A 26,950-nucleotide genomic window follows, 5' to 3' on the forward strand; every position below is an offset into this window, starting at 1 on the left:
CACAGGTTGCCCAGAGAAGCTGTGGATGCCCCATCCCTAGAGGTGCTCACAGCCAGGCTGGATGGGGCTTTGGGCAGCCTGGTCTGGTGGGAGGTGTCCCTGCCCATGGCAGGGGGGTGGAACTTGGTGATCTTTAAGGTCCATTACAACCCAAACCATTCTGTGATTCTGTGTTTCTAGGAAATATAACAGCAAAATAGCCAGCTAATTGTCATGTATTTATGTCCCAACAATGAAGGATACTGGGGTGGGGGAGAAGGAACGGCGACATACATGTCCTTCTTTTTAATGTATTTATAGCTCCCTTTCCATGCCAAATTGTAGTTCTAGGTTTGTGTGGCTTGGGACTGCACATAGATGTTTAGCTGAACAGCCCAATTTTCCAGCATTAAAAAATGAGCAGCAGTATCCCAAGAAACCTACCATAGTTAAGGAAACAGCCTGAGAGTCAAAAAATAGGTGGGGTCAGAAACACAGGAGCCTGTTGACAAGATGTCAGTGTTTTGCAGACTTGTGTCTGTGCTCCTTGCACTCTTTTAAGCTCTGTCCTTAGCTATTCCTGCAGTCAGACCATCGGGAAATACTTCGTTAACATGGTTGCTTTTTTCCTAACCTTCACTTTCACCAAGCTGACCGTAGCCTATTGGAGAAAGTTTTTATTGCTGCTTCTTTTCTCTATTGTTCTTTCCTCATCTACTTCATTCAACTTTTAATAACATAATAGAGAGTATTGCTCTGTGGTCATTGCTGTCTCAGAGCTCAGTTTTAATTGACCTCATTCTTTCACCATCATGACAGACTCCTACAGGTGGTGCTGTCAAGGTGGATTTCTTTCTGTGTGCCTAAGTTAAGGGACACTACCTGAGAAACTTTTTATGTGAAGGCTGCCTTTCAGGCAGATGAGAACTGCTGTTACAATGGGATGTCCTTTATTACATATATTACATTCTTCTGGTCTCAGTTTTTCTGGCGTGATCACAATGCTCTTCTTCAGTCCTCGTATATGTTGTCTGATGTGGTAACTTCGAGTCTTTTCAACAATGACACATAAACTTAGGGAAACTTTGGGGAAATGCTGCATGATCCACATACAGGCCTACTACTTATGTCCACAGTCTCTTCAGAGATAATATGAGGAACACAGGCTTCCAGAAGGTCTCTAGAATATTTAAGACTACCATGAAGATGCAGAAATGGAGAATACCTTGAGCTACAAGTGATTACACAAACAAGTACACTTCCATGATAACTCAATTTCTAAATGTTTTGCTATGTCTGCATTCCCTGTATAAAGTAGAATATAGAGATAGACAAGACAGGATGAGAAAAGGATGAGAAAAGACAGGATGAAAAAAAAATAAAGATGCATGACTGCACATGCAAATTGTAAAACTTGGGATTGTAATGGGTGAAAAGTCTCAGATTAATTTGTAACCACTACTATCATATTTAGAAACTGTACTGCTATTAAGCAGTCACTTCAGCATAGATTAGGATACAATCAAACCTGCAAATCAAACCTGGGGTTTTCAGCTGCAGTTTTCAGAACCAGAAAATGCTAATGGCACTACCAGTAATTCATGGTACTTGTTTTATTTTTCATATGGTGAGTTTATTGTGAATTAAGAATACAGACAGTGTTTTAATGATACATATGAAGGCTGTCACGTATGCACTCTGGTTTTGGCTGTGCACTTTAGAGAAGCATTAATATAAACAGAGGTAAATAATTATATACATCTCCTTTCCCAGAAAATCTTTGAAGCAATTCCACCAAAGTGTGGCAGATCATTCTGTGCATTTATCTATCCAGTAAATATACACATAAAAATTTATTTTTCCAAATTTTTATAATTATTCTTTACCACCATGTTTTATTTTGGTTCCTTAAAATGTGAAATATTATTTTTGGTCTTGAATTTATTGATTTATTGATTTATTTTTGACCTTTTAAGGCTAAATATGACCCACCACAGTAATCTAAAATGAGAAGAGAGGAAGGGGTAAAGACTTAGTCTCTCTACACTAGTATTTTGCTTTCATTTTGCATTTTTAAATGACTGTGGAATATATGCATTACCTTAGCTGAAATAAAGAAAAATAGTTTAGTAAGAAAGCAAAAATAGGTCAGAAATGTCCAAAATCTAAACAGGTAAGTATAATTCTCGTAGTACTAGTTTATACTCTGTTTGCAAGTAATCTATAATCTAATCATAACTGGCATTGTTTTGAGAAGCATATTTAACAAGTTTGTATGTTGTCATTGAGTCTTTTCAATAGTTTACTTTCATGGTTCAGGTATCTTCTACGACTTTACTAAAACTATGAACTTCCCTGTACTTGTAGTAGTTGTTGCCTTCGGGGCAGATTTGGATGAAGTAGTATTTTTATTACTGCACAGTACAGCACATTCATGTGTCTGAAGATTTAGATGTGGTAAATCCTGTTCAGTCAATAGTTTTCATAAATATCAACTTTGAGTTTTGTTCAATTTTTGACTACTGGAAAATCAGGAAAACATTGTTTCTTTTTCTCTCTCTCTCTTTTTTCTTTCTCTCTCTCTTTTTCTTTTTTCTGTATAGATTATTTTATTTTCACTGAGGGTGTTGAGAGAAGACAATCTTCATTTGGTTGTCTCTCCAGAAATATTAGATTGACTATCTTTTTCTTCCTCCAACAAGATTAGTTCAGTCCTTGCTGAAGATGTAACGATAGTTCGAGAAACTGGAACATTAGATGAGGTCCCATCAATTTCAACTTTTTCACCCTCTGTTGTTTCTTTGGGTGATAAGGTTTCTTGTGCATCAAAAAATACTTCAGGTTTATCTGATGGGCTATCTTCATCTGAGATTCTTCTCTCTTTATGACCTATCTCTTCTTTGTCAACAGTCTTAGCTTTTTTGGAAGGAGACGAGAAACCAAGCTTGGGAAATCTAAACCATCCAGTTTTTTCTGTTTGCTTAGAAGAATCACTAGCAGATGTGTCACTTGGTTTCATATCTTCTGGTTTCATTTCTTCTATTTTTTTTACTTCTGTTTTTGAATCTGAGCTTGTTTCATCACCAGAAGATGAAAAGCCAATACTTGGAAGCCAAAATTTGAATCTTCCAGGAGATCTTTTACTATCAGTCTTTTCTTTTTCGTTAGTTATGTATTTTTCCTCATCTTCTAGAGCTTCAGCTACATCCTCATCTTTAGAGAGAGAAGCTGTGGTTATTTCCTCTGGTGACTTGTCAGGATGACTCTCCTCAGGTTTACCAGAGGGCTTTACTTCAACGGCAAATGTTTTTAACTTTGGCAAACCTATCACTCTACTAGATCCTTCAGTCTCAGTGTGAGGTTTATCACATGGTTGAATCTCAGCACTGCCAGGCCTCTGTACATCTGCTCCAAAGCTTTTACCAGAACATTCCATTGATGCATCTTCCACTGAAGATGGCTCCTGGACTAACACTTCTAAGTCACTGTGTGATTCAGGCAACTTCACCTTGAGCAATGAGAATCCCAAGGTAGCAGTTTTAACTTCAGATGAAAGAATCTCTGATTCCTTCACTATCTCAGTAGTGTAAATTTCACACCTTTCAATAGCAACATGTTCAGGTTCTACTATCTCACTCACTTCTTGGCCTTCTACATATGACCAATGAATGTCTTGCCCTGCATTTGAAAGGGAGGAATCTATGGTAGCAGTCATCTGTGCTGTTTTAATGTCAGGTTCAGTCAGAGTTAGAATTTTGCTTTTTGCTTTTTGAATATTGCCCTCTAGAGTCTCTGGAGTTTCTTCAGGGACAGCAGAACTTGCTTGCAGATGCACCACTTCAATGTCAGAAATAGTTCTTTTTTGATCCAGTACTACTTTTGACACTGAAACATCAGCTTCAGTTGGGAGAGCTTTGAAAGTGAATCTCGGTATTTTTAGCTTGGGAATTTTTATATTTACTTCCAGGCCATCCTGTGATTTGTCCACCGTTTCCTCTGTTATTCTAGCAGATGAGTCCATATGATCTCGAGTTGGACTTGTCAGGCCAATGGATCCTTCTAATTTTTGAAACTGCATTTCTGCTGTGCCTATTTCAGTTTCAGACACTGACATAGCTTCTGACTTTGGCAAATTGATATCATCTTTTAAACCCTTTACTTCTGAGTGCAACACTCCGAACTTTGGAATCTTAAACTTGTATGCTTTAATTTTACTTGTTTCTGCTCTGTCTTCTACTTGCTCTTCCACATTTGCAGACATGTCCTTTTCAACACTTTTTTTCACTTGAGATTTCATTTCAGGATCTACTCTGGCAATTTTAACATCCATTTTCACACCTGGAACTTCTACCTTTATATCTTCCAGCTTAGCTACAACAGTTGTTGTAGACCATTCACACGAGGGCCATTTTAACTCACTGTCTTTTCCTATAATTTTCATCTCACCTGTCTTTATCTTTCCTGTATTAATCACTGCCCCTTGATTTTGAATGTCTAGCTTTCCCTTTGAAAGACTAACATCTGCTCTGTCCTGTGTTCCGTCCAGAGTAATTTCAGCTGATGATGTTTTAAATTCTGCACTTGAAGCCTCTAGTTCAGTGGTACTTTCAATCTTTGGGAGCTCTGTATCCTGTGTTTTGACTTTATGCTCTTGAAGAGACAGAGTACATATAGGGAGCTTACTTGGTGAACTGCTGTCTCTGTCAGTTTTTGAAACACTTATTTCTGGTTTAGTTAATTCTGTTGAAGACACTACGAATTCTGAAGTGTGCATTTTTTGTCCTTCAGCACCACGCTTAACTATGTCTGCATATGTTTCAGTTTTTGGAATATTCACTCTACTATCTGTACTTTCTGCAGATAATGAAATATCGCCTTCCATCTTTGGCAAGCTAACACCAGAACCCTTCACAGATTCTCCTAATTTTTGAATCCCTTCTTTTCCAATAGTAATTTCAGCAACTGCATGTGGTAATGAGAAGGTATCTTCAGGAATACTCGTTTCAGTGTGTTCTTTGGAGGAGGGAATGCCTGCCTGAGTTTTTTCCAGACTTCTTTCAACATCAGCATCACCTTTTTTTTCCTTTAAGGATGTCCGGCCAAATGCAGGTATTCTGAATTTTGGCATTTTAAACCATCCCTGTTGTTCTTCAGTCTGAACTTCTTCAGCTTTAATTTCATGTTCTTCTTTTAATTTGACTTCTTTCTCCTCAGGACTCTCAGTATCTTCCTCTGTCATTGATTTAGACACTGCCTTGGGGCTTATGTCTACCTTTGGAGCTTCAGTGCCAGCTGTCAGAACTTGAGGTGTTTTTGCTTTACAAGCATAAATCCCTAATCCAGGATCTGGTGTATCAGATGTAAATTCTGATGCTGGCACTCCCACAGCAATGTCAGCAATTTCTGTTGTCATTTTTAGCTGGGGTAGCTCAGCTTCTATTTTTGGAGAGCTGATCTCTGACTCTGGGCCTTTCCCTTTTGTCAGGGAGATTCCAAACTTTGGCTTCTGGAATTTGGGCATTTTAATCTTCCCATCAGGACCTTCCACTTTCATCCTTCTTTCATCCATAATTAATGATCCTTCAGTTGCTGTTTCAGGGCTCCTCAGTTCAATTGCAGTATCTCCTTTGGAGTACTTAATACCCGTTTTTTGAATGAAATCATCATCAGAACTTGGTTTTAGGACAACCTGTTGAAAACTCCCCTCTGAGGAAGGCACAGCAGCATCAATCTTTGCTGAGATGACTCCCTTGTCAGTCTGGGAGGCTCCAGTTTCTGTTTTGGAAAACTCCAACGTGGAGATCTTAACTGCAGCTGGTTTTATGCTGATTTGTGCCCCTTCTTCTGTCCTTTTGGAATGACTTCTTTCTATATCAGGTATCTGTATGGAATCATCTCCATCTTTTTGTGTTTTAGGAATAGTAGCACCAGCTTCAACTTTTGGTGAGTGTGTCTGCGATTTGGGAACCTTGATCTTGGAAAGTGAAATTTTAGGCATGACAAACTGAGGTTTTTTAATTGGACTTTTCTGTTCATCTTTTCCTGCAGATATTTCCAGATCAAGGGCTGGCCTAGGACCTTGATCATCACTTGCAGTTCCTCCCACTTCAGTGTCTGTTCTGCCTGACTTTGCAGCAAGTTTATTATCTTCCAAAATTGCTCCAGAATCCGGCTTAACAGTTGTTTCCTTCTTTGGTGACCAATTGAAGGATGGAAGTTTGAATTTTGGCATTTTGAAATGTCCTTCTTTCTCTTCTCCATCTCTATCTGCACGCTTTATTTCCTCTTTATTTTTTAGTGCTATATCTGAATCCTGAATATCACTGTCTGTCTTTGGGATAGAAATGTCACCTGATGGGAGGTGAACATCAACTTCTGGTGCCTTATTGTCAGCTTCGGTTGTTTTGAATTTAGGGCTGGATGTTTCTGTTCCTGCACCACATTCCACCTCCAAATTTGGTGCTTCCATGGCAACATCAGCTATTTCTATCATTGCTTTTAGTTGGGGAACCATGGCTTCTGATTTGGATTGGCTGACCTCCTTTTCCGACCCTTTCCCTTTAGAATGTGTCATGCCAAACTTTGGCATTTGGAATTTAGACAATTTTGTTTTCCCTTCAGAACCTTCAGCTTTTATTTCTACACCCCCCACAGCAATTTCACTTTCAGTACTTGTCTCAGAACTCTTCACCTCAAAGGAGCCTTTAGCTACCATCTTAGTATCTGAGGTAGAGAGGCTGGTATCATCAACAGCTGATTTCAATGTTAAGCCATCCTGTTCACATACAGGAAGTATGATCTCACCTGTAGGCATGCTAATATCCACCTCTATTTTGGGAGCTTTGACTTCTGGTTTGGAAAATTCCAAAGTTGGAACTCTAACTTTTGGCATTTTTACACCCATTTCTGCCCTTTCTCCACTACTCCCTTTCTCAGATTCCTGTACTGAAACATCTCCGTCTTTTTCTTGCTTGGGGTCAAATACATCAGTTTCTAGTACGGGCAGAGAGACCTGGACTTTTTGACCCTTCACTTTAGGGAGTGAGATCTTTGGCATGATAAATTGGGACTTCTTGTTTTTTCCCTTTTCACCATCTTTTTCTGTTGCTGTATCCAATTCCATATGAAGGTGTTGATTCTCAGGGATAATTAGTGTTAACTTTGATTCTGTGTCTCCGGACGAAATAGACACATTGGATTCTTCCAGATGTCCCTCAGCTTCAGAAGGAACAATAGCTTCTTTTTTTGGGGACCAACTAAATGAAGGTAGTTTGAATTTTGACATTTTAAATTTGCTTTCTTTCTCCTCCGTGTCCTTCTCTCCTGAAATTAATTCCTGTTCTGTCTTGCACTTTGGGCCATGGATTTCCATTTCTAATTCTGGCATGGCATCTTCTGTTGATGGGAGACTGACGTCCAACTTCGCTGCATCCGTAACACATTCGGGTGAAGGCTTTTGTAACTTTAGACTTAATTCTGCATCAGGAATCTGAGATGGATATTCAATATCAATATCAAACATATCAGATGTTATCTTTTCCTTGGCAATTTCAGATTCCACTTTGGAAACAACATCACTTTCTGATGGCTTTCCCTTAGACCAAGAAATTCCGAACTTTGGTTTTCGGAATTTAGGTATTTTAACTGTATATTCTGTGTGTCCAAGAGATATTTCAGCAGTTGGTGTTTTCATTCCTGGCTTCGTAATTACTTCCTCCCAAGAACCATCTTCATTCAAAATTTCAAAATCTGATTCAGATTCTCCAATATTCATTTGATATTTAGTAAGAGTAACATCCCCCGTTGATAAAGGTGAATCCTGCTCAAATTTAGAAGAACTAATATCAACCTTAGAGAAACCCAAATTAGGAATTCTAAACTTGCTACTTTTGGGAGCATTATCTCCCTTAATATCAGAAAACAAATTAGAATCAAGACCGCCTGAAATCACAGCAGGAGATTCCTCGGTTACAGAATAACAACTAGATTCTGATTCAGAAACTTCCATACCAGACTTACTCTGTAGATGCTGCTTAGAACTTTTAGGAAGGGAAACCTTAGGAATTCTAAACAAAGAAGATTTAGTTTTAGTAACAGCCTCCTCCTTAACTGAGGTTGTACCTAAACCAACATCAATACCAGCCACTTGTATCTCGGCCCCGGGCAGGGTCACCTCAACGTCGGCGGCTCCCGAGGGCGCCGTCACTTGGGGCTCCTTGAGGCTCACGTCCACATCGGCGGCCACGGTGCCCTTGGCCTCTCTGCTGCTGGACCAGCCAAAGGAAGGCATGCCGAACTTGGGCATTTTGAACTTGCCGTCCTTGGCCTTCGTGGCCTCCTTCTCTGGGGCTTTTGCTTCCCCTTCGAGGGCGAGCGCCGCCTCGGGTGCCTGCAGCTCGACGCTGGCCTTTGGAAGGGTGACGTCGACGGAGGGCAGGCTGATGTCCACCTTGGGAGCTTTGATGTCAGCTTTGGGCATTTTGAGGGAGGGCTTTTCCAGCTTCCAGCCAGCCTCTTCGGTCTTGGCACCGGCAACGTCAGCTTTGAGGCCCAGTGCAGGGCCTTCCCCTGCCACCGTCACGGTGCCGGAGGGCAGGTCAACCTCAGCGGTGGGCAGGCTGACCTCGCCTTCGGGCCCTTCCGCCTTGGGCGCCGACACTCCGAATTTGGGCTTGTCGAACTTGGGCATCTTAAACTTCCCTTTGAGGCCCGTGGCTTCCAGCTCGGCTCCGTCGAGCGAGCCTTCGGCGGAGGGCACTTTCACGTCTACCTCGGGTGCCTGGAGGTCAAGGGAGCCTTCCACAGAGGGCAGCTTGATGTCCGGCGCCGAGATGCTGATGTCGACGGCGCCGGCCTTGACCTCTGCCTCTGGCAGGCTGGCCTCGACTTTGGGCAGGCTGACGTCCGCCTCGACTTTGGGAGCCTTGACGGTCGGCTTGGAGAAGGCCACGCTGGGCACCTTGACTTTTGGCATGTGTATTTTCATGCCGCTGCCCTCCACTTTGCCGGCAGCCACGTCCAGGCTGCCTTCGGCGTCGGGGCCCTGCAGGGTGAGCTCGCCCTCCGGGAGTTCGGCCTGGGCTTTGGGCACGGAGATCTCGCCCTTTGGCAGGCTGACCTGCACGTGGGGCGCTTTGACTTTGGGCAGCTTGACGCTGGGCATCTTGACGTCGGGCATTTTGAACCGGCCTTTCTCGCCGTCTCCGCCGGCGGCTGTCTCGATGGTCACCTCGACGCCGGGAGCTTGGATCTCGGCCCCGGGCAGGGTCACCTCAACGTCGGCGGCTCCCGAGGGTGCCGTCACTTGGGGCTCCTTGAGGCTCACGTCCACATCGGCGGCCACGGTGCCCTTGGCTTCTCTGCTGCTGGACCAGCCAAAGGAAGGCATGCCGAACTTGGGCATTTTGAACTTGCCGTCCTTGGCCTTCGTGGCCTCCTTCTCTGGGGCTTTTGCTTCCCCTTCGAGGGCGAGCGCCGCCTCGGGTGCCTGCAGCTCGACGCTGGCCTTTGGAAGGGTGACGTCGACGGAGGGCAGGCTGATGTCCACCTTGGGAGCTTTGATGTCAGCTTTGGGCATTTTGAGGGAGGGCTTTTCCAGCTTCCAGCCAGCCCCTTCGGTCTTGGCACCGGCAACGTCAGCTTTGAGGCCCAGTGCAGGGCCTTCCCCTGCCACCGTCACGGTGCCGGAGGGCAGGTCAACCTCAGCGGTGGGCAGGCTGACCTCGCCTTCGGGCCCTTCCGCCTTGGGCGCCGACACTCCGAATTTGGGCTTGTCGAACTTGGGCATCTTAAACTTCCCTTTGAGGCCCGTGGCTTCCAGCTCGGCTCCGTCGAGCGAGCCTTCGGCGGAGGGCACTTTCACGTCTACCTCGGGTGCCTGGAGGTCAAGGGAGCCTTCCACGGAGGGCAGCTTGATGTCGGGCGCCGAGATGCTGATGTCGACGGCGCCGGCCTTGACCTCTGCCTCTGGCAGGCTGGCCTCGACTTTGGGCAGGCTGACGTCCGCCTCGACTTTGGGAGCCTTGACGGTCGGCTTGGAGAAGGCCACGCTGGGCACCTTGACTTTTGGCATGTGTATTTTCATGCCGCTGCCCTCCACTTTGCCGGCAGCCACGTCCAGGCTGCCTTCGGCGTCGGGGCCCTGCAGGGTGAGCTCGCCCTCCGGGAGTTCGGCCTGGGCTTTGGGCACGGAGATCTCGCCCTTTGGCAGGCTGACCTGCACGTGGGGCGCTTTGACTTTGGGCAGCTTGACGCTGGGCATCTTGACGTCGGGCATTTTGAACCGGCCTTTCTCGCCGTCTCCGCCGGCGGCTGTCTCGATGGTCACCTCGACGCCGGGAGCTTGGATCTCGGCCCCGGGCAGGGTCACCTCAACGTCGGCGGCTCCCGAGGGCGCCGTCACTTGGGGCTCCTTGAGGCTCACGTCCACATCGGCGGCCACGGTGCCCTTGGCCTCTCTGCTGCTGGACCAGCCAAAGGAAGGCATGCCGAACTTGGGCATTTTGAACTTGCCGTCCTTGGCCTTCGTGGCCTCCTTCTCTGGGGCTTTTGCTTCCCCTTCGAGGGCGAGCGCCGCCTCGGGTGCCTGCAGCTCGACGCTGGCCTTTGGAAGGGTGACGTCGACGGAGGGCAGGCTGATGTCCACCTTGGGAGCTTTGATGTCAGCTTTGGGCATTTTGAGGGAGGGCTTTTCCAGCTTCCAGCCAGCCTCTTCGGTCTTGGCACCGGCAACGTCAGCTTTGAGGCCCAGTGCAGGGCCTTCCCCTGCCACCGTCACGGTGCCGGAGGGCAGGTCAACCTCAGCGGTGGGCAGGCTGACCTCGCCTTCGGGCCCTTCCGCCTTGGGCGCCGACACTCCGAATTTGGGCTTGTCGAACTTGGGCATCTTAAACTTCCCTTTGAGGCCCGTGGCTTCCAGCTCGGCTCCGTCGAGCGAGCCTTCGGCGGAGGGCACTTTCACGTCTACCTCGGGTGCCTGGAGGTCAAGGGAGCCTTCCACAGAGGGCAGCTTGATGTCCGGCGCCGAGATGCTGATGTCGACGGCGCCGGCCTTGACCTCTGCCTCTGGCAGGCTGGCCTCGACTTTGGGCAGGCTGACGTCCGCCTCGACTTTGGGAGCCTTGACGGTCGGCTTGGAGAAGGCCACGCTGGGCACCTTGACTTTTGGCATGTGTATTTTCATGCCGCTGCCCTCCACTTTGCCGGCAGCCACGTCCAGGCTGCCTTCGGCGTCGGGGCCCTGCAGGGTGAGCTCGCCCTCCGGGAGTTCGGCCTGGGCTTTGGGCACGGAGATCTCGCCCTTTGGCAGGCTGACCTGCACGTGGGGCGCTTTGACTTTGGGCAGCTTGACGCTGGGCATCTTGACGTCGGGCATTTTGAACCGGCCTTTCTCGCCGTCTCCGCCGGCGGCTGTCTCGATGGTCACCTCGACGCCGGGAGCTTGGATCTCGGCCCCGGGCAGGGTCACCTCAACGTCGGCGGCTCCCGAGGGTGCCGTCACTTGGGGCTCCTTGAGGCTCACGTCCACATCGGCGGCCACGGTGCCCTTGGCTTCTCTGCTGCTGGACCAGCCAAAGGAAGGCATGCCGAACTTGGGCATTTTGAACTTGCCGTCCTTGGCCTTCGTGGCCTCCTTCTCTGGGGCTTTTGCTTCCCCTTCGAGGGCGAGCGCCGCCTCGGGTGCCTGCAGCTCGACGCTGGCCTTTGGAAGGGTGACGTCGACGGAGGGCAGGCTGATGTCCACCTTGGGAGCTTTGATGTCAGCTTTGGGCATTTTGAGGGAGGGCTTTTCCAGCTTCCAGCCAGCCCCTTCGGTCTTGGCACCGGCAACGTCAGCTTTGAGGCCCAGTGCAGGGCCTTCCCCTGCCACCGTCACGGTGCCGGAGGGCAGGTCAACCTCAGCGGTGGGCAGGCTGACCTCGCCTTCGGGCCCTTCCGCCTTGGGCGCCGACACTCCGAATTTGGGCTTGTCGAACTTGGGCATCTTAAACTTCCCTTTGAGGCCCGTGGCTTCCAGCTCGGCTCCGTCGAGCGAGCCTTCGGCGGAGGGCACTTTCACGTCTACCTCGGGTGCCTGGAGGTCAAGGGAGCCTTCCACGGAGGGCAGCTTGATGTCGGGCGCCGAGATGCTGATGTCGACGGCGCCGGCCTTGACCTCTGCCTCTGGCAGGCTGGCCTCGACTTTGGGCAGGCTGACGTCCGCCTCGACTTTGGGAGCCTTGACGGTCGGCTTGGAGAAGGCCACGCTGGGCACCTTGACTTTTGGCATGTGTATTTTCATGCCGCTGCCCTCCACTTTGCCGGCAGCCACGTCCAGGCTGCCTTCGGCGTCGGGGCCCTGCAGGGTGAGCTCGCCCTCCGGGAGTTCGGCCTGGGCTTTGGGCACGGAGATCTCGCCCTTTGGCAGGCTGACCTGCACGTGGGGCGCTTTGACTTTGGGCAGCTTGACGCTGGGCATCTTGACGTCGGGCATTTTGAACCAGCCTTTCTCGCCGTCTCCGCCGGCGGCTGTCTCGATGGTCACCTCGACGCCGGGAGCTTGGATCTCGGCCCCGGGCAGGGTCACCTCAACGTCGGCGGCTCCCGAGGGCGCCGTCACTTGGGGCTCCTTGAGGCTCACGTCCACATCGGCGGCCACGGTGCCCTTGGCCTCTCTGCTGCTGGACCAGCCAAAGGAAGGCATGCCGAACTTGGGCATTTTGAACTTGCCGTCCTTGGCCTTCGTGGCCTCCTTCTCTGGGGCTTTTGCTTCCCCTTCGAGGGCGAGCGCCGCCTCGGGTGCCTGCAGCTCGACGCTGGCCTTTGGAAGGGTGACGTCGACGGAGGGCAGGCTGATGTCCACCTTGGGAGCTTTGATGTCAGCTTTGGGCATTTTGAGGGAGGGCTTTTCCAGCTTCCAGCCAGCCTCTTCGGTCTTGGCACCGGCAACGTCAGCTTTGAGGCCCAGTGCAGGGCCTTCCCCTGCCACCGTCACGGTGCCGGAGGGCAGGTCAACCTCAGCGGTGGGCAGGCTGACCTCGCCTTCGGGCCCTTCCGCCTTGGGCGCCGACACTCCGAATTTGGGCTTGTCGAACTTGGGCATCTTAAACTTCCCTTTGAGGCCCGTGGCTTCCAGCTCGGCTCCGTCGAGCGAGCCTTCGGCGGAGGGCACTTTCACGTCTACCTCGGGTGCCTGGAGGTCAAGGGAGCCTTCCACAGAGGGCAGCTTGATGTCCGGCGCCGAGATGCTGATGTCGACGGCGCCGGCCTTGACCTCTGCCTCTGGCAGGCTGGCCTCGACTTTGGGCAGGCTGACGTCCGCCTCGACTTTGGGAGCCTTGACGGTCGGCTTGGAGAAGGCCACGCTGGGCACCTTGACTTTTGGCATGTGTATTTTCATGCCGCTGCCCTCCACTTTGCCGGCAGCCACGTCCAGGCTGCCTTCGGCGTCGGGGCCCTGCAGGGTGAGCTCGCCCTCCGGGAGTTCGGCCTGGGCTTTGGGAACGGAGATCTCGCCCTTTGGCAGGCTGACCTGCACGTGGGGCGCTTTGACTTTGGGCAGCTTGACGCTGGGCATCTTGACGTCGGGCATTTTGAACCGGCCTTTCTCGCCGTCTCCGCCGGCGGCTGTCTCGATGGTCACCTCGACGCCGGGAGCTTGGATCTCGGCCCCGGGCAGGGTCACCTCAACGTCGGCGGCTCCCGAGGGTGCCGTCACTTGGGGCTCCTTGAGGCTCACGTCCACATCGGCGGCCACGGTGCCCTTGGCTTCTCTGCTGCTGGACCAGCCAAAGGAAGGCATGCCGAACTTGGGCATTTTGAACTTGCCGTCCTTGGCCTTCGTGGCCTCCTTCTCTGGGGCTTTTGCTTCCCCTTCGAGGGCGAGCGCCGCCTCGGGTGCCTGCAGCTCGACGCTGGCCTTTGGAAGGGTGACGTCGACGGAGGGCAGGCTGATGTCCACCTTGGGAGCTTTGATGTCAGCTTTGGGCATTTTGAGGGAGGGCTTTTCCAGCTTCCAGCCAGCCCCTTCGGTCTTGGCACCGGCAACGTCAGCTTTGAGGCCCAGTGCAGGGCCTTCCCCTGCCACCGTCACGGTGCCGGAGGGCAGGTCAACCTCAGCGGTGGGCAGGCTGACCTCGCCTTCGGGCCCTTCCGCCTTGGGCGCCGACACTCCGAATTTGGGCTTGTCGAACTTGGGCATCTTAAACTTCCCTTTGAGGCCCGTGGCTTCCAGCTCGGCTCCGTCGAGCGAGCCTTCGGCGGAGGGCACTTTCACGTCTACCTCGGGTGCCTGGAGGTCAAGGGAGCCTTCCACGGAGGGCAGCTTGATGTCGGGCGCCGAGATGCTGATGTCGACGGCGCCGGCCTTGACCTCTGCCTCTGGCAGGCTGGCCTCGACTTTGGGCAGGCTGACGTCCGCCTCGACTTTGGGAGCCTTGACGGTCGGCTTGGAGAAGGCCACGCTGGGCACCTTGACTTTTGGCATGTGTATTTTCATGCCGCTGCCCTCCACTTTGCCGGCAGCCACGTCCAGGCTGCCTTCGGCGTCGGGGCCCTGCAGGGTGAGCTCGCCCTCCGGGAGTTCGGCCTGGGCTTTGGGCACGGAGATCTCGCCCTTTGGCAGGCTGACCTGCACGTGGGGCGCTTTGACTTTGGGCAGCTTGACGCTGGGCATCTTGACGTCGGGCATTTTGAACCGGCCTTTCTCGCCGTCTCCGCCGGCGGCTGTCTCGATGGTCACCTCGACGCCGGGAGCTTGGATCTCGGCCCCGGGCAGGGTCACCTCAACGTCGGCGGCTCCCGAGGGCGCCGTCACTTGGGGCTCCTTGAGGCTCACGTCCACATCGGCGGCCACGGTGCCCTTGGCCTCTCTGCTGCTGGACCAGCCAAAGGAAGGCATGCCGAACTTGGGCATTTTGAACTTGCCGTCCTTGGCCTTCGTGGCCTCCTTCTCTGGGGCTTTTGCTTCCCCTTCGAGGGCGAGCGCCGCCTCGGGTGCCTGCAGCTCGACGCTGGCCTTTGGAAGGGTGACGTCGACGGAGGGCAGGCTGATGTCCACCTTGGGAGCTTTGATGTCAGCTTTGGGCATTTTGAGGGAGGGCTTTTCCAGCTTCCAGCCAGCCCCTTCGGTCTTGGCACCGGCAACGTCAGCTTTGAGGCCCAGTGCAGGGCCTTCCCCTGCCACCGTCACGGTGCCGGAGGGCAGGTCAACCTCAGCGGTGGGCAGGCTGACCTCGCCTTCGGGCCCTTCCGCCTTGGGCGCCGACACTCCGAATTTGGGCTTGTCGAACTTGGGCATCTTAAACTTCCCTTTGAGGCCCGTGGCTTCCAGCTCGGCTCCGTCGAGCGAGCCTTCGGCGGAGGGCACTTTCACGTCTACCTCGGGTGCCTGGAGGTCAAGGGAGCCTTCCACGGAGGGCAGCTTGATGTCGGGCGCCGAGATGCTGATGTCGACGGCGCCGGCCTTGACCTCTGCCTCTGGCAGGCTGGCCTCGACTTTGGGCAGGCTGACGTCCGCCTCGACTTTGGGAGCCTTGACGGTCGGCTTGGAGAAGGCCACGCTGGGCACCTTGACTTTTGGCATGTGTATTTTCATGCCGCTGCCCTCCACTTTGCCGGCAGCCACGTCCAGGCTGCCTTCGGCGTCGGGGCCCTGCAGGGTGAGCTCGCCCTCCGGGAGTTCGGCCTGGGCTTTGGGCACGGAGATCTCGCCCTTTGGCAGGCTGACCTGCACGTGGGGCGCTTTGACTTTGGGCAGCTTGACGCTGGGCATCTTGACGTCGGGCATTTTGAACCGGCCTTTCTCGCCGTCTCCGCCGGCGGCTGTCTCGATGGTCACCTCGACGCCGGGAGCTTGGATCTCGGCCCCGGGCAGGGTCACCTCAACGTCGGCGGCTCCCGAGGGCGCCGTCACTTGGGGCTCCTTGAGGCTCACGTCCACATCGGCGGCCACGGTGCCCTTGGCCTCTCTGCTGCTGGACCAGCCAAAGGAAGGCATGCCGAACTTGGGCATTTTGAACTTGCCGTCCTTGGCCTTCGTGGCCTCCTTCTCTGGGGCTTTTGCTTCCCCTTCGAGGGCGAGCGCCGCCTCGGGTGCCTGCAGCTCGACGCTGGCCTTTGGAAGGGTGACGTCGACGGAGGGCAGGCTGATGTCCACCTTGGGAGCTTTGATGTCAGCTTTGGGCATTTTGAGGGAGGGCTTTTCCAGCTTCCAGCCAGCCCCTTCGGTCTTGGCACCGGCAACGTCAGCTTTGAGGCCCAGTGCAGGGCCTTCCCCTGCCACCGTCACGGTGCCGGAGGGCAGGTCAACCTCAGCGGTGGGCAGGCTGACCTCGCCTTCGGGCCCTTCCGCCTTGGGCGCCGACACTCCGAATTTGGGCTTGTCGAACTTGGGCATCTTAAACTTCCCTTTGAGGCCCGTGGCTTCCAGCTCGGCTCCGTCGAGCGAGCCTTCGGCGGAGGGCACTTTCACGTCTACCTCGGGTGCCTGGAGGTCAAGGGAGCCTTCCACGGAGGGCAGCTTGATGTCGGGCGCCGAGATGCTGATGTCGACGGCGCCGGCCTTGACCTCTGCCTCTGGCAGGCTGGCCTCGACTTTGGGCAGGCTGACGTCCGCCTCGACTTTGGGAGCCTTGACGGTCGGCTTGGAGAAGGCCACGCTGGGCACCTTGACTTTTGGCATGTGTATTTTCATGCCGCTGCCCTCCACTTTGCCGGCAGCCACGTCCAGGCTGCCTTCGGCGTCGGGGCCCTGCAGGGTGAGCTCGCCCTCCGGGAGTTCGGCCTGGGCTTTGGGCACGGAGATCTCGCCCTTTGGCAGGCTGACCTGCACGTGGGGCGCTTTGACTTTGGGAAGCTTGACGCTGGGCATCTTGACGTCGGGCATTTTGAACCGGCCTTTCTCGCCGTCTCCGCCGGCGGCTGTCTCGATGGTCACCTCGACGCCGGGAGCTTGGATCTCGGCCCCGGGCAGGGTCACCTCAACGTCGGCGGCTCCCGAGGGCGCCGTCACTTGGGGCTCCTTGAGGCTCACGTCCACATCGGCGGCCACGGTGCCCTTGGCCTCTCTGCTGCTGGACCAGCCAAAGGAAGGCATGCCGAACTTGGGCATTTTGAACTTGCCGTCCTTGGCCTTCGTGGCCTCCTTCTCTGGGGCTTTTGCTTCCCCTTCGAGGGCGAGCGCCGCCTCGGGTGCCTGCAGCTCGACGCTGGCCTTTGGAAGGGTGACGTCGACGGAGGGCAGGCTGATGTCCACCTTGGGAGCTTTGATGTCAGCTTTGGGCATTTTGAGGGAGGGCTTTTCCAGCTTCCAGCCAGCCCCTTCGGTCTTGGCACCGGCAACGTCAGCTTTGAGGCCCAGTGCAGGGCCTTCCCCTGCCACCGTCACGGTGCCGGAGGGCAGGTCAACCTCAGCGGTGGGCAGGCTGACCTCGCCTTCGGGCCCTTCCGCCTTGGGCGCCGACACTCCGAATTTGGGCTTGTCGAACTTGGGCATCTTAAACTTCCCTTTGAGGCCCGTGGCTTCCAGCTCGGCTCCGTCGAGCGAGCCTTCGGCGGAGGGCACTTTCAAGTCTACCTCGGGTGCCTGGAGGTCAAGGGAGCCTTCCACGGAGGGCAGCTTGATGTCGGGCGCCGAGATGCTGATGTCGACGGCGCTGGCCTTGACCTCTGCCTCTGGCAGGCTGGCCTCGACTTTGGGCAGGCTGACGTCCGCCTCGACTTTGGGAGCCTTGACGGTCGGCTTGGAGAAGGCCACGCTGGGCACCTTGACTTTTGGCATGTGTATTTTCATGCCGCTGCCCTCCACTTTGCCGGCAGCCACGTCCAGGCTGCCTTCGGCGTCGGGGCCCTGCAGGGTGAGCTCGCCCTCCGGGAGTTCGGCCTGGGCTTTGGGCACGGAGATCTCGCCCTTTGGCAGGCTGACCTGCACGTGGGGCGCTTTGACTTTGGGCAGCTTGACGCTGGGCATCTTGACGTCGGGCATTTTGAACCGGCCTTTCTCGCCGTCTCCGCCGGCGGCTGTCTCGATGGTCACCTCGACGCCGGGAGCTTGGATCTCGGCCCCGGGCAGGGTCACCTCAACGTCGGCGGCTCCCGAGGGCGCCGTCACTTGGGGCTCCTTGAGGCTCACGTCCACATCGGCGGCCACGGTGCCCTTGGCCTCTCTGCTGCTGGACCAGCCAAAGGAAGGCATGCCGAACTTGGGCATTTTGAACTTGCCGTCCTTGGCCTTCGTGGCCTCCTTCTCTGGGGCTTTTGCTTCCTCTTCGAGGGCGAGCGCCGCCTCGGGTGCCTGCAGCTCGACGCTGGCCTTTGGAAGGGTGACGTCGACGGAGGGCAGGCTGATGTCCACCTTGGGAGCTTTGATGTCAGCTTTGGGCATTTTGAGGGAGGGCTTTTCCAGCTTCCAGCCAGCCCCTTCGGTCTTGGCACCGGCAACGTCAGCTTTGAGGCCCAGTGCAGGGCCTTCCCCTGCCACCGTCACGGTGCCGGAGGGCAGGTCAACCTCAGCGGTGGGCAGGCTGACCTCGCCTTCGGGCCCTTCCGCCTTGGGCGCCGACACTCCGAATTTGGGCTTGTCGAACTTGGGCATCTTAAACTTCCCTTTGAGGCCCGTGGCTTCCAGCTCGGCTCCGTCGAGCGAGCCTTCGGCGGAGGGCACTTTCAAGTCTACCTCGGGTGCCTGGAGGTCAAGGGAGCCTTCCACGGAGGGCAGCTTGATGTCGGGCGCCGAGATGCTGATGTCGACGGCGCCGGCCTTGACCTCTGCCTCTGGCAGGCTGGCCTCGACTTTGGGCAGGCTGACGTCCGCCTCGACTTTGGGAGCCTTGACGGTCGGCTTGGAGAAGGCCACGCTGGGCACCTTGACTTTTGGCATGTGTATTTTCATGCCGCTGCCCTCCACTTTGCCGGCAGCCACGTCCAGGCTGCCTTCGGCGTCGGGGCCCTGCAGGGTGAGCTCGCCCTCCGGGAGTTCGGCCTGGGCTTTGGGCACGGAGATCTTGCCCTTTGGCAGGCTGACCTGCACGTGGGGCGCTTTGACTTTGGGCAGCTTGACGCTGGGCATCTTGACGTCGGGCATTTTGAACCGGCCTTTCTCGCCGTCTCCGCCGGCGGCTGTCTCGATGGTCACCTCGACGCCGGGAGCTTGGATCTCGGCCCCGGGCAGGGTCACCTCAACGTCGGCGGCTCCCGAGGGCGCCGTCACTTGGGGCTCCTTGAGGCTCACGTCCACATCGGCGGCCACGGTGCCCTTGGCCTCTCTGCTGCTGGACCAGCCAAAGGAAGGCATGCCGAACTTGGGCATTTTGAACTTGCCGTCCTTGGCCTTCGTGGCCTCCTTCTCTGGGGCTTTTGCTTCCCCTTCGAGGGCGAGCGCCGCCTCGGGTGCCTGCAGCTCGACGCTGGCCTTTGGAAGGGTGACGTCGACGGAGGGCAGGCTGATGTCCACCTTGGGAGCTTTGATGTCAGCTTTGGGCATTTTGAGGGAGGGCTTTTCCAGCTTCCAGCCAGCCCCTTCGGTCTTGGCACCGGCAACGTCAGCTTTGAGGCCCAGTGCAGGGCCTTCCCCTGCCACCGTCACGGTGCCGGAGGGCAGGTCAACCTCAGCGGTGGGCAGGCTGACCTCGCCTTCGGGCCCTTCCGCCTTGGGCGCCGACACTCCGAATTTGGGCTTGTCGAACTTGGGCATCTTAAACTTCCCTTTGAGGCCCGTGGCTTCCAGCTCGGCTCCGTCGAGCGAGCCTTCGGCGGAGGGCACTTTCACGTCTACCTCGGGTGCCTGGAGGTCAAGGGAGCCTTCCACGGAGGGCAGCTTGATGTCGGGCGCCGAGATGCTGATGTCGACGGCGCCGGCCTTGACCTCTGCCTCTGGCAGGCTGGCCTCGACTTTGGGCAGGCTGACGTCCGCCTCGACTTTGGGAGCCTTGACGGTCGGCTTGGAGAAGGCCACGCTGGGCACCTTGACTTTTGGCATGTGTATTTTCATGCCGCTGCCCTCCACTTTGCCGGCAGCCACGTCCAGGCTGCCTTCGGCGTCGGGGCCCTGCAGGGTGAGCTCGCCCTCCGGGAGTTCGGCCTGGGCTTTGGGCACGGAGATCTCGCCCTTTGGCAGGCTGACCTGCACGTGGGGCGCTTTGACTTTGGGCAGCTTGACGCTGGGCATCTTGACGTCGGGCATTTTGAACCGGCCTTTCTCGCCGTCTCCGCCGGCGGCTGTCTCGATGGTCACCTCGACGCCGGGAGCTTGGATCTCGGCCCCGGGCAGGGTCACCTCAACGTCGGCGGCTCCCGAGGGCGCCGTCACTTGGGGCTCCTTGAGGCTCACGTCCACATCGGCGGCCACGGTGCCCTTGGCCTCTCTGCTGCTGGACCAGCCAAAGGAAGGCATGCCGAACTTGGGCATTTTGAACTTGCCGTCCTTGGCCTTCGTGGCCTCCTTCTCTGGGGCTTTTGCTTCCCCTTCGAGGGCGAGCGCCGCCTCGGGTGCCTGCAGCTCGACGCTGGCCTTTGGAAGGGTGACGTCGACGGAGGGCAGGCTGATGTCCACCTTGGGAGCTTTGATGTCAGCTTTGGGCATTTTGAGGGAGGGCTTTTCCAGCTTCCAGCCAGCCCCTTCGGTCTTGGCACCGGCAACGTCAGCTTTGAGGCCCAGTGCAGGGCCTTCCCCTGCCACCGTCACGGTGCCGGAGGGCAGGTCAACCTCAGCGGTGGGCAGGCTGACCTCGCCTTCGGGCCCTTCCGCCTTGGGCGCCGACACTCCGAATTTGGGCTTGTCGAACTTGGGCATCTTAAACTTCCCTTTGAGGCCCGTGGCTTCCAGCTCGGCTCCGTCGAGCGAGCCTTCGGCGGAGGGCACTTTCACGTCTACCTCGGGTGCCTGGAGGTCAAGGGAGCCTTCCACGGAGGGCAGCTTGATGTCGGGCGCCGAGATGCTGATGTCGACGGCGCCGGCCTTGACCTCTGCCTCTGGCAGGCTGGCCTCGACTTTGGGCAGGCTGACGTCCGCCTCGACTTTGGGAGCCTTGACGGTCGGCTTGGAGAAGGCCACGCTGGGCACCTTGACTTTTGGCATGTGTATTTTCATGCCGCTGCCCTCCACTTTGCCGGCAGCCACGTCCAGGCTGCCTTCGGCGTCGGGGCCCTGCAGGGTGAGCTCGCCCTCCGGGAGTTCGGCCTGGGCTTTGGGCACGGAGATCTCGCCCTTTGGCAGGCTGACCTGCACGTGGGGCGCTTTGACTTTGGGCAGCTTGACGCTGGGCATCTTGACGTCGGGCATTTTGAACCGGCCTTTCTCGCCGTCTCCGCCGGCGGCTGTCTCGATGGTCACCTCGACGCCGGGAGCTTGGATCTCGGCCCCGGGCAGGGTCACCTCAACGTCGGCGGCTCCCGAGGGCGCCGTCACTTGGGGCTCCTTGAGGCTCACGTCCACATCGGCGGCCACGGTGCCCTTGGCCTCTCTGCTGCTGGACCAGCCAAAGGAAGGCATGCCGAACTTGGGCATTTTGAACTTGCCGTCCTTGGCCTTCGTGGCCTCCTTCTCTGGGGCTTTTGCTTCCCCTTCGAGGGCGAGCGCCGCCTCGGGTGCCTGCAGCTCGACGCTGGCCTTTGGAAGGGTGACGTCGACGGAGGGCAGGCTGATGTCCACCTTGGGAGCTTTGATGTCAGCTTTGGGCATTTTGAGGGAGGGCTTTTCCAGCTTCCAGCCAGCCTCTTCGGTCTTGGCACCGGCAACGTCAGCTTTGAGGCCCAGTGCAGGGCCTTCCCCTGCCACCGTCACGGTGCCGGAGGGCAGGTCAACCTCAGCGGTGGGCAGGCTGACCTCGCCTTCGGGCCCTTCCGCCTTGGGCGCCGACACTCCGAATTTGGGCTTGTCGAACTTGGGCATCTTAAACTTCCCTTTGAGGCCCGTGGCTTCCAGCTCGGCTCCGTCGAGCGAGCCTTCGGCGGAGGGCACTTTCACGTCTACCTCGGGTGCCTGGAGGTCAAGGGAGCCTTCCACGGAGGGCAGCTTGATGTCGGGCGCCGAGATGCTGATGTCGACGGCGCCGGCCTTGACCTCTGCCTCTGGCAGGCTGGCCTCGACTTTGGGCAGGCTGACGTCCGCCTCGACTTTGGGAGCCTTGACGGTTGGCTTGGAGAAGGCCACGCTGGGCACCTTGACTTTTGGCATGTGTATTTTCATGCCGCTGCCCTCCACTTTGCCGGCAGCCACGTCCAGGCTGCCTTCGGCGTCGGGGCCCTGCAGGGTGAGCTCGCCCTCCGGGAGTTCGGCCTGGGCTTTGGGCACGGAGATCTCGCCCTTTATCAGGCTGACCTGCACGTGGGGCGCTTTGACTTTGGGCAGCTTGACGCTGGGCATCTTGACGTCGGGCATTTTGAACCGGCCTTTCTCGCCGTCTCCGCCGGCGGCTGTCTCGATGGTCACCTCGACGCCGGGAGCTTGGATCTCGGCCCCGGGCAGGGTCACCTCAACGTCGGCGGCTCCCGAGGGCGCCGTCACTTGGGGCTCCTTGAGGCTCACGTCCACATCGGCGGCCACGGTGCCCTTGGCCTCTCTGCTGCTGGACCAGCCAAAGGAAGGCATGCCGAACTTGGGCATTTTGAACTTGCCGTCCTTGGCCTTCGTGGCCTCCTTCTCTGGGGCTTTTGCTTCCCCTTCGAGGGCGAGCGCCGCCTCGGGTGCCTGCAGCTCGACGCTGGCCTTTGGAAGGGTGACGTCGACGGAGGGCAGGCTGATGTCCACCTTGGGAGCTTTGATGTCAGCTTTGGGCATTTTGAGGGAGGGCTTTTCCAGCTTCCAGCCAGCCCCTTCGGTCTTGGCACCGGCAACGTCAGCTTTGAGGCCCAGTGCAGGGCCTTCCCCTGCCACCGTCACGGTGCCGGAGGGCAGGTCAACCTCAGCGGTGGGCAGGCTGACCTCGCCTTCGGGCCCTTCCGCCTTGGGCGCCGACACTCCGAATTTGGGCTTGTCGAACTTGGGCATCTTAAACTTCCCTTTGAGGCCCGTGGCTTCCAGCTCGGCTCCGTCGAGCGAGCCTTCGGCGGAGGGCACTTTCAAGTCTACCTCGGGTGCCTGGAGGTCAAGGGAGCCTTCCACGGAGGGCAGCTTGATGTCAGGCGCCGAGATGCTGATGTCGACGGCGCCAGCCTTGACCTCTGCCTCTGGCAGGCTGGCCTCGACTTTGGGCAGGCTGACGTCCGCCTCGACTTTGGGAGCCTTGACGGTCGGCTTGGAGAAGGCCACGCTGGGCACCTTGACTTTTGGCATGTGTATTTTCATGCCGCTGCCCTCCACTTTGCCGGCAGCCACGTCCAGGCTGCCTTCGGCGTCGGGGCCCTGCAGGGTGAGCTCGCCCTCCGGGAGTTCGGCCTGGGCTTTGGGCACGGAGATCTCGCCCTTTGGCAGGCTGACCTGCACGTGGGGCGCTTTGACTTTGGGCAGCTTGACGCTGGACATCTTGACGTCGGGCATTTTGAACCGGCCTTTCTCGCCGTCTCCGCCGGCGGCTGTCTCGATGGTCACCTCGACGCCGGGAGCTTGGATCTCGGCCCCGGGCAGGGTCACCTCAACGTCGGCGGCTCCCGAGGGCGCCGTCACTTGGGGCTCCTTGAGGCTCACGTCCACATCGGCGGCCACGGTGCCCTTGGCCTCTCTGCTGCTGGACCAGCCAAAGGAAGGCATGCCGAACTTGGGCATTTTGAACTTGCCGTCCTTGGCCTTCGTGGCCTCCTTCTCTGGGGCTTTTGCTTCCCCTTCGAGGGCGAGCGCCGCCTCGGGTGCCTGCAGCTCGACGCTGGCCTTTGGAAGGGTGACGTCGACGGAGGGCAGGCTGATGTCCACCTTGGGAGCTTTGATGTCAGCTTTGGGCATTTTGAGGGAGGGCTTTTCCAGCTTCCAGCCAGCCCCTTCGGTCTTGGCACCGGCAACGTCAGCTTTGAGGCCCAGTGCAGGGCCTTCCCCTGCCACCGTCACGGTGCCGGAGGGCAGGTCAACCTCAGCGGTGGGCAGGCTGACCTCGCCTTCGGGCCCTTCCGCCTTGGGCGCCGACACTCCGAATTTGGGCTTGTCGAACTTGGGCATCTTAAACTTCCCTTTGAGGCCCGTGGCTTCCAGCTCGGCTCCGTCGAGCGAGCCTTCGGCGGAGGGCACTTTCACGTCTACCTCGGGTGCCTGGAGGTCAAGGGAGCCTTCCACGGAGGGCAGCTTGATGTCGGGCGCCGAGATGCTGATGTCGACGGCGCCGGCCTTGACCTCTGCCTCTGGCAGGCTGGCCTCGACTTTGGGCAGGCTGACGTCCGCCTCGACTTTGGGAGCCTTGATGCTGGGCATCTTGACGTCAGGCATTTTGAACCGGCCTTTCTCACCGTCTCCACCGGCGGCTGTCTCGATGGTCATCTCGACGCCGGGAGTTTGGATCTCAGCCCTGGGCAGGGTCACCTCAACGTCGGCGGCTCCCGAGGGCGCCGTCACTTGGGGCTCCTTGAGGCTCACGTCTACATCAGCAGCTCCCGTGCCCTTGGCCTCTCTGCTGCTGGACCAGCCAAAGGAAGGCATGCCGAACTTGGGCATTTTGAACTTGCCGTCCTTGGCCTTCGTGGCTTCCTTCTCTGGGGCTTTTGCTTCCCTTTCGACGGCGTGCACCGCCTCGGGTGCCTGCAGCTCGACGCTGGCCTTTGGAAGGGTGACGTCGACGGAGGGCAGGCTGATGTCCACCTTAGGAGCTTTGGTGTCAGCTTTGAGGGAGGGCTTTTTCTCTATAACTTCCTGTGCTGTCATTGTAACCGTGGTTTTTCCTTTTTTTGTTTCTGAAATTTCATTTTCTGTATATTTTACATTCGTTTTGTATTTTGTTATTTCTATATTTTCTGTTGGAATTTCTGTGTGTTGTTTAAAGAATCCTTTTTTTGTTAATTTTATCTTTTTTTCTTTCATTTTTATTTCTTTTTCATCTTTTGTTGTTCCTATTTGAGAGATAGTTTCTTCTTTTTTCTGGGTTGGTGTACTGGGTTCATCCATTTTTACTTCTTCGTCAGTTTTTATAGGCTGTATTTGTCCTGTTGTTTTTTCCAAATGCATGTCTGGTAATGACTCTTTTATATGTTGCTTTTTTATTGTTGGTAATTCATGTCCTAGTGTGTGTTCGATATTTTTTTCGCTTATTTTTTCTTTGGATATTCCTATCTCCATTTCAGCATTTGGAAATGTCGTATCTTCTCCTGATACACTCATTTCCATTTTTGCTCCTTCTTTTAGGGATGGCATCTTTGCTTCCTTGTCCCTTAACTGACTGTAAGGTTCCCCTGTCTCATCCTTTGCGGTTGCCCAGGTAAATGTAGGCAGTTTAAACTTTGGTAGTCTGAATTTGCTTTCTTTTCCTTCCGTATCCTTTTCACCTGTCTTCATGCCACTGTCCATCTTCAAGTCTTTATCACTCATGGGCATATCATCCTCTGTCTGTGCCTTTTTAACAATATCATCTGATTCAACTGTGCTGTCTTCTCTTGATATTTTAGTGTCAACTTTAGGTATTTTGGCAATTTTGAATGATGGTATTTGCATTTTCAAAGTAGATTCTTCTGATTCTGCATCAGATATGTGAGTTTTCACTTCTAACTTCCTGCCTACCTCTGTAATTTCATCAGCTGTTGTTTCTGGTACAGAACGTGGAACATCACTTTCTGGTTTGGTTAAAGTGTTCTCAGTCTCTGGCTCTTTTCTTTTGGGCACTGAAATTTCAGATTTTGTTTTCGGAACTTTTGGTATTTGTGTGTCATCTTCCATTTGCTTTTCTTCTGTTTCCAGTATGTCAGGTGTATGTAATTCTGCTTTAGCAGTGCCTATTTCTAGACCTCTTACCTGTATGGATCCTTTTGCTGCATGATCCATTATGTCTATGTTAATTCCAGATTCTCCTTCTGTTTTATCAGCTGTTCCTTTCTGTTTCTTTTTCCGTGATTTTGATGAGGCTTGTGGTAGTTGTTTAGTTGGACTTTCTTTCAGATCTGCTGCTTCTGAACTGGGCTTCAGTACCTGTGTTGTTATAGCTGGTCCTTCAGGTACAGTAAGCTTCAGTGCTGATTTCTTTTCCTTTTCTGTTTTAATGCTTATTTCAACTTCAGGGCATTTTTTTTCATGAGTGGGAATACCGTTTTTCATATCTTTTAAGTCTTTTGTTAAAGTTTCATGTAACTCCTCTGTTTTCATTTCATAAGCAGGAGATGTGGTATATTCAACAGTCAGTATTTCAGGACTTTCCATACTGATATCTTCTTTATGTATCTTTTGTCTTTCAGATAACAGTGTAGCTTTTATTTCTTTTTTTTGCTTGTCTTGAGATTCTCCTTTGGATCTGTGCATTTTGAATCCAATACTAGGGAACTTCAGTTTCTTTTGGCTTCCTTTTTTTTCTTTAATATGAACTTCTTGTTGAAATTGAGACTCTGTGTCTGTGCTTGTAGGGGAAATATCCTGTAGAGCAGGCTCATATGCATCAGATGTACTATGAGATCTTCTGTGTCCCAATATCTTTTTATTTTTAATTGACTGGAATTTTGGCCATGACAATCTGTCTTTTTTAGGTCTCTTGCTTCTTCCTACCCTTTGGTTTACAATTAATGTTTCCCTGTCTTCTTCTGAAATAGTTTTTCCTGAAATATGCAGTGTTTCTTCAGGAATGCTTTCACTGAGTTCTTTTTCCTGAAAGAACAAATATAGTCAGTAGATTAAGAGTTAACTAAATATAGAGGCAAGACAAAAAATATAGACAATAAAATATAGACAATAAAATATATACTATAAAATATGTAGAGAATTGAGCTTTGTATTCACGTTATCTGCTTCTTATGTTAAAAAATCCTGAAAATGGAGGATGTAATTCAGGCAGAAATTACATAAAATAAATAGATTATATGACAGTAATATGTGGACTTGTGAAAGTATACCATCGTTGCAAAACATCTCTCTGTATTGCTGTATAAATACATGTATATA

The 26,950-nt window shown here is 54.3% G+C and overlaps 1 protein-coding gene across 2 annotated transcripts in view; it reads right to left on the reverse strand.

The window, feature by feature from the left end:
* Positions 1 to 1,577: 1,577 nt before the first annotated feature.
* Positions 1,578 to 26,950, reverse strand: part of AHNAK2 (AHNAK nucleoprotein 2) — a 67,376-nt gene continuing 42,003 nt past the window's right edge. For both annotated transcript variants that reach the window (XM_084519652.1, XM_084519651.1), the window contains exon 7: positions 1,578 to 26,656. In XM_084519652.1, the coding sequence (XP_084375778.1) occupies positions 2,624 to 26,656 (24,033 nt within the window). In that variant the 3' untranslated portion in view covers positions 1,578 to 2,623. The remainder of the gene's footprint in view (positions 26,657 to 26,950) is intronic.

This window comes from Aythya ferina (assembly GCF_964211825.1).
Source record: "Aythya ferina genome assembly, chromosome: 5".
In the NCBI taxonomy this organism is placed as follows: Eukaryota; Metazoa; Chordata; class Aves; order Anseriformes; family Anatidae; genus Aythya; species Aythya ferina.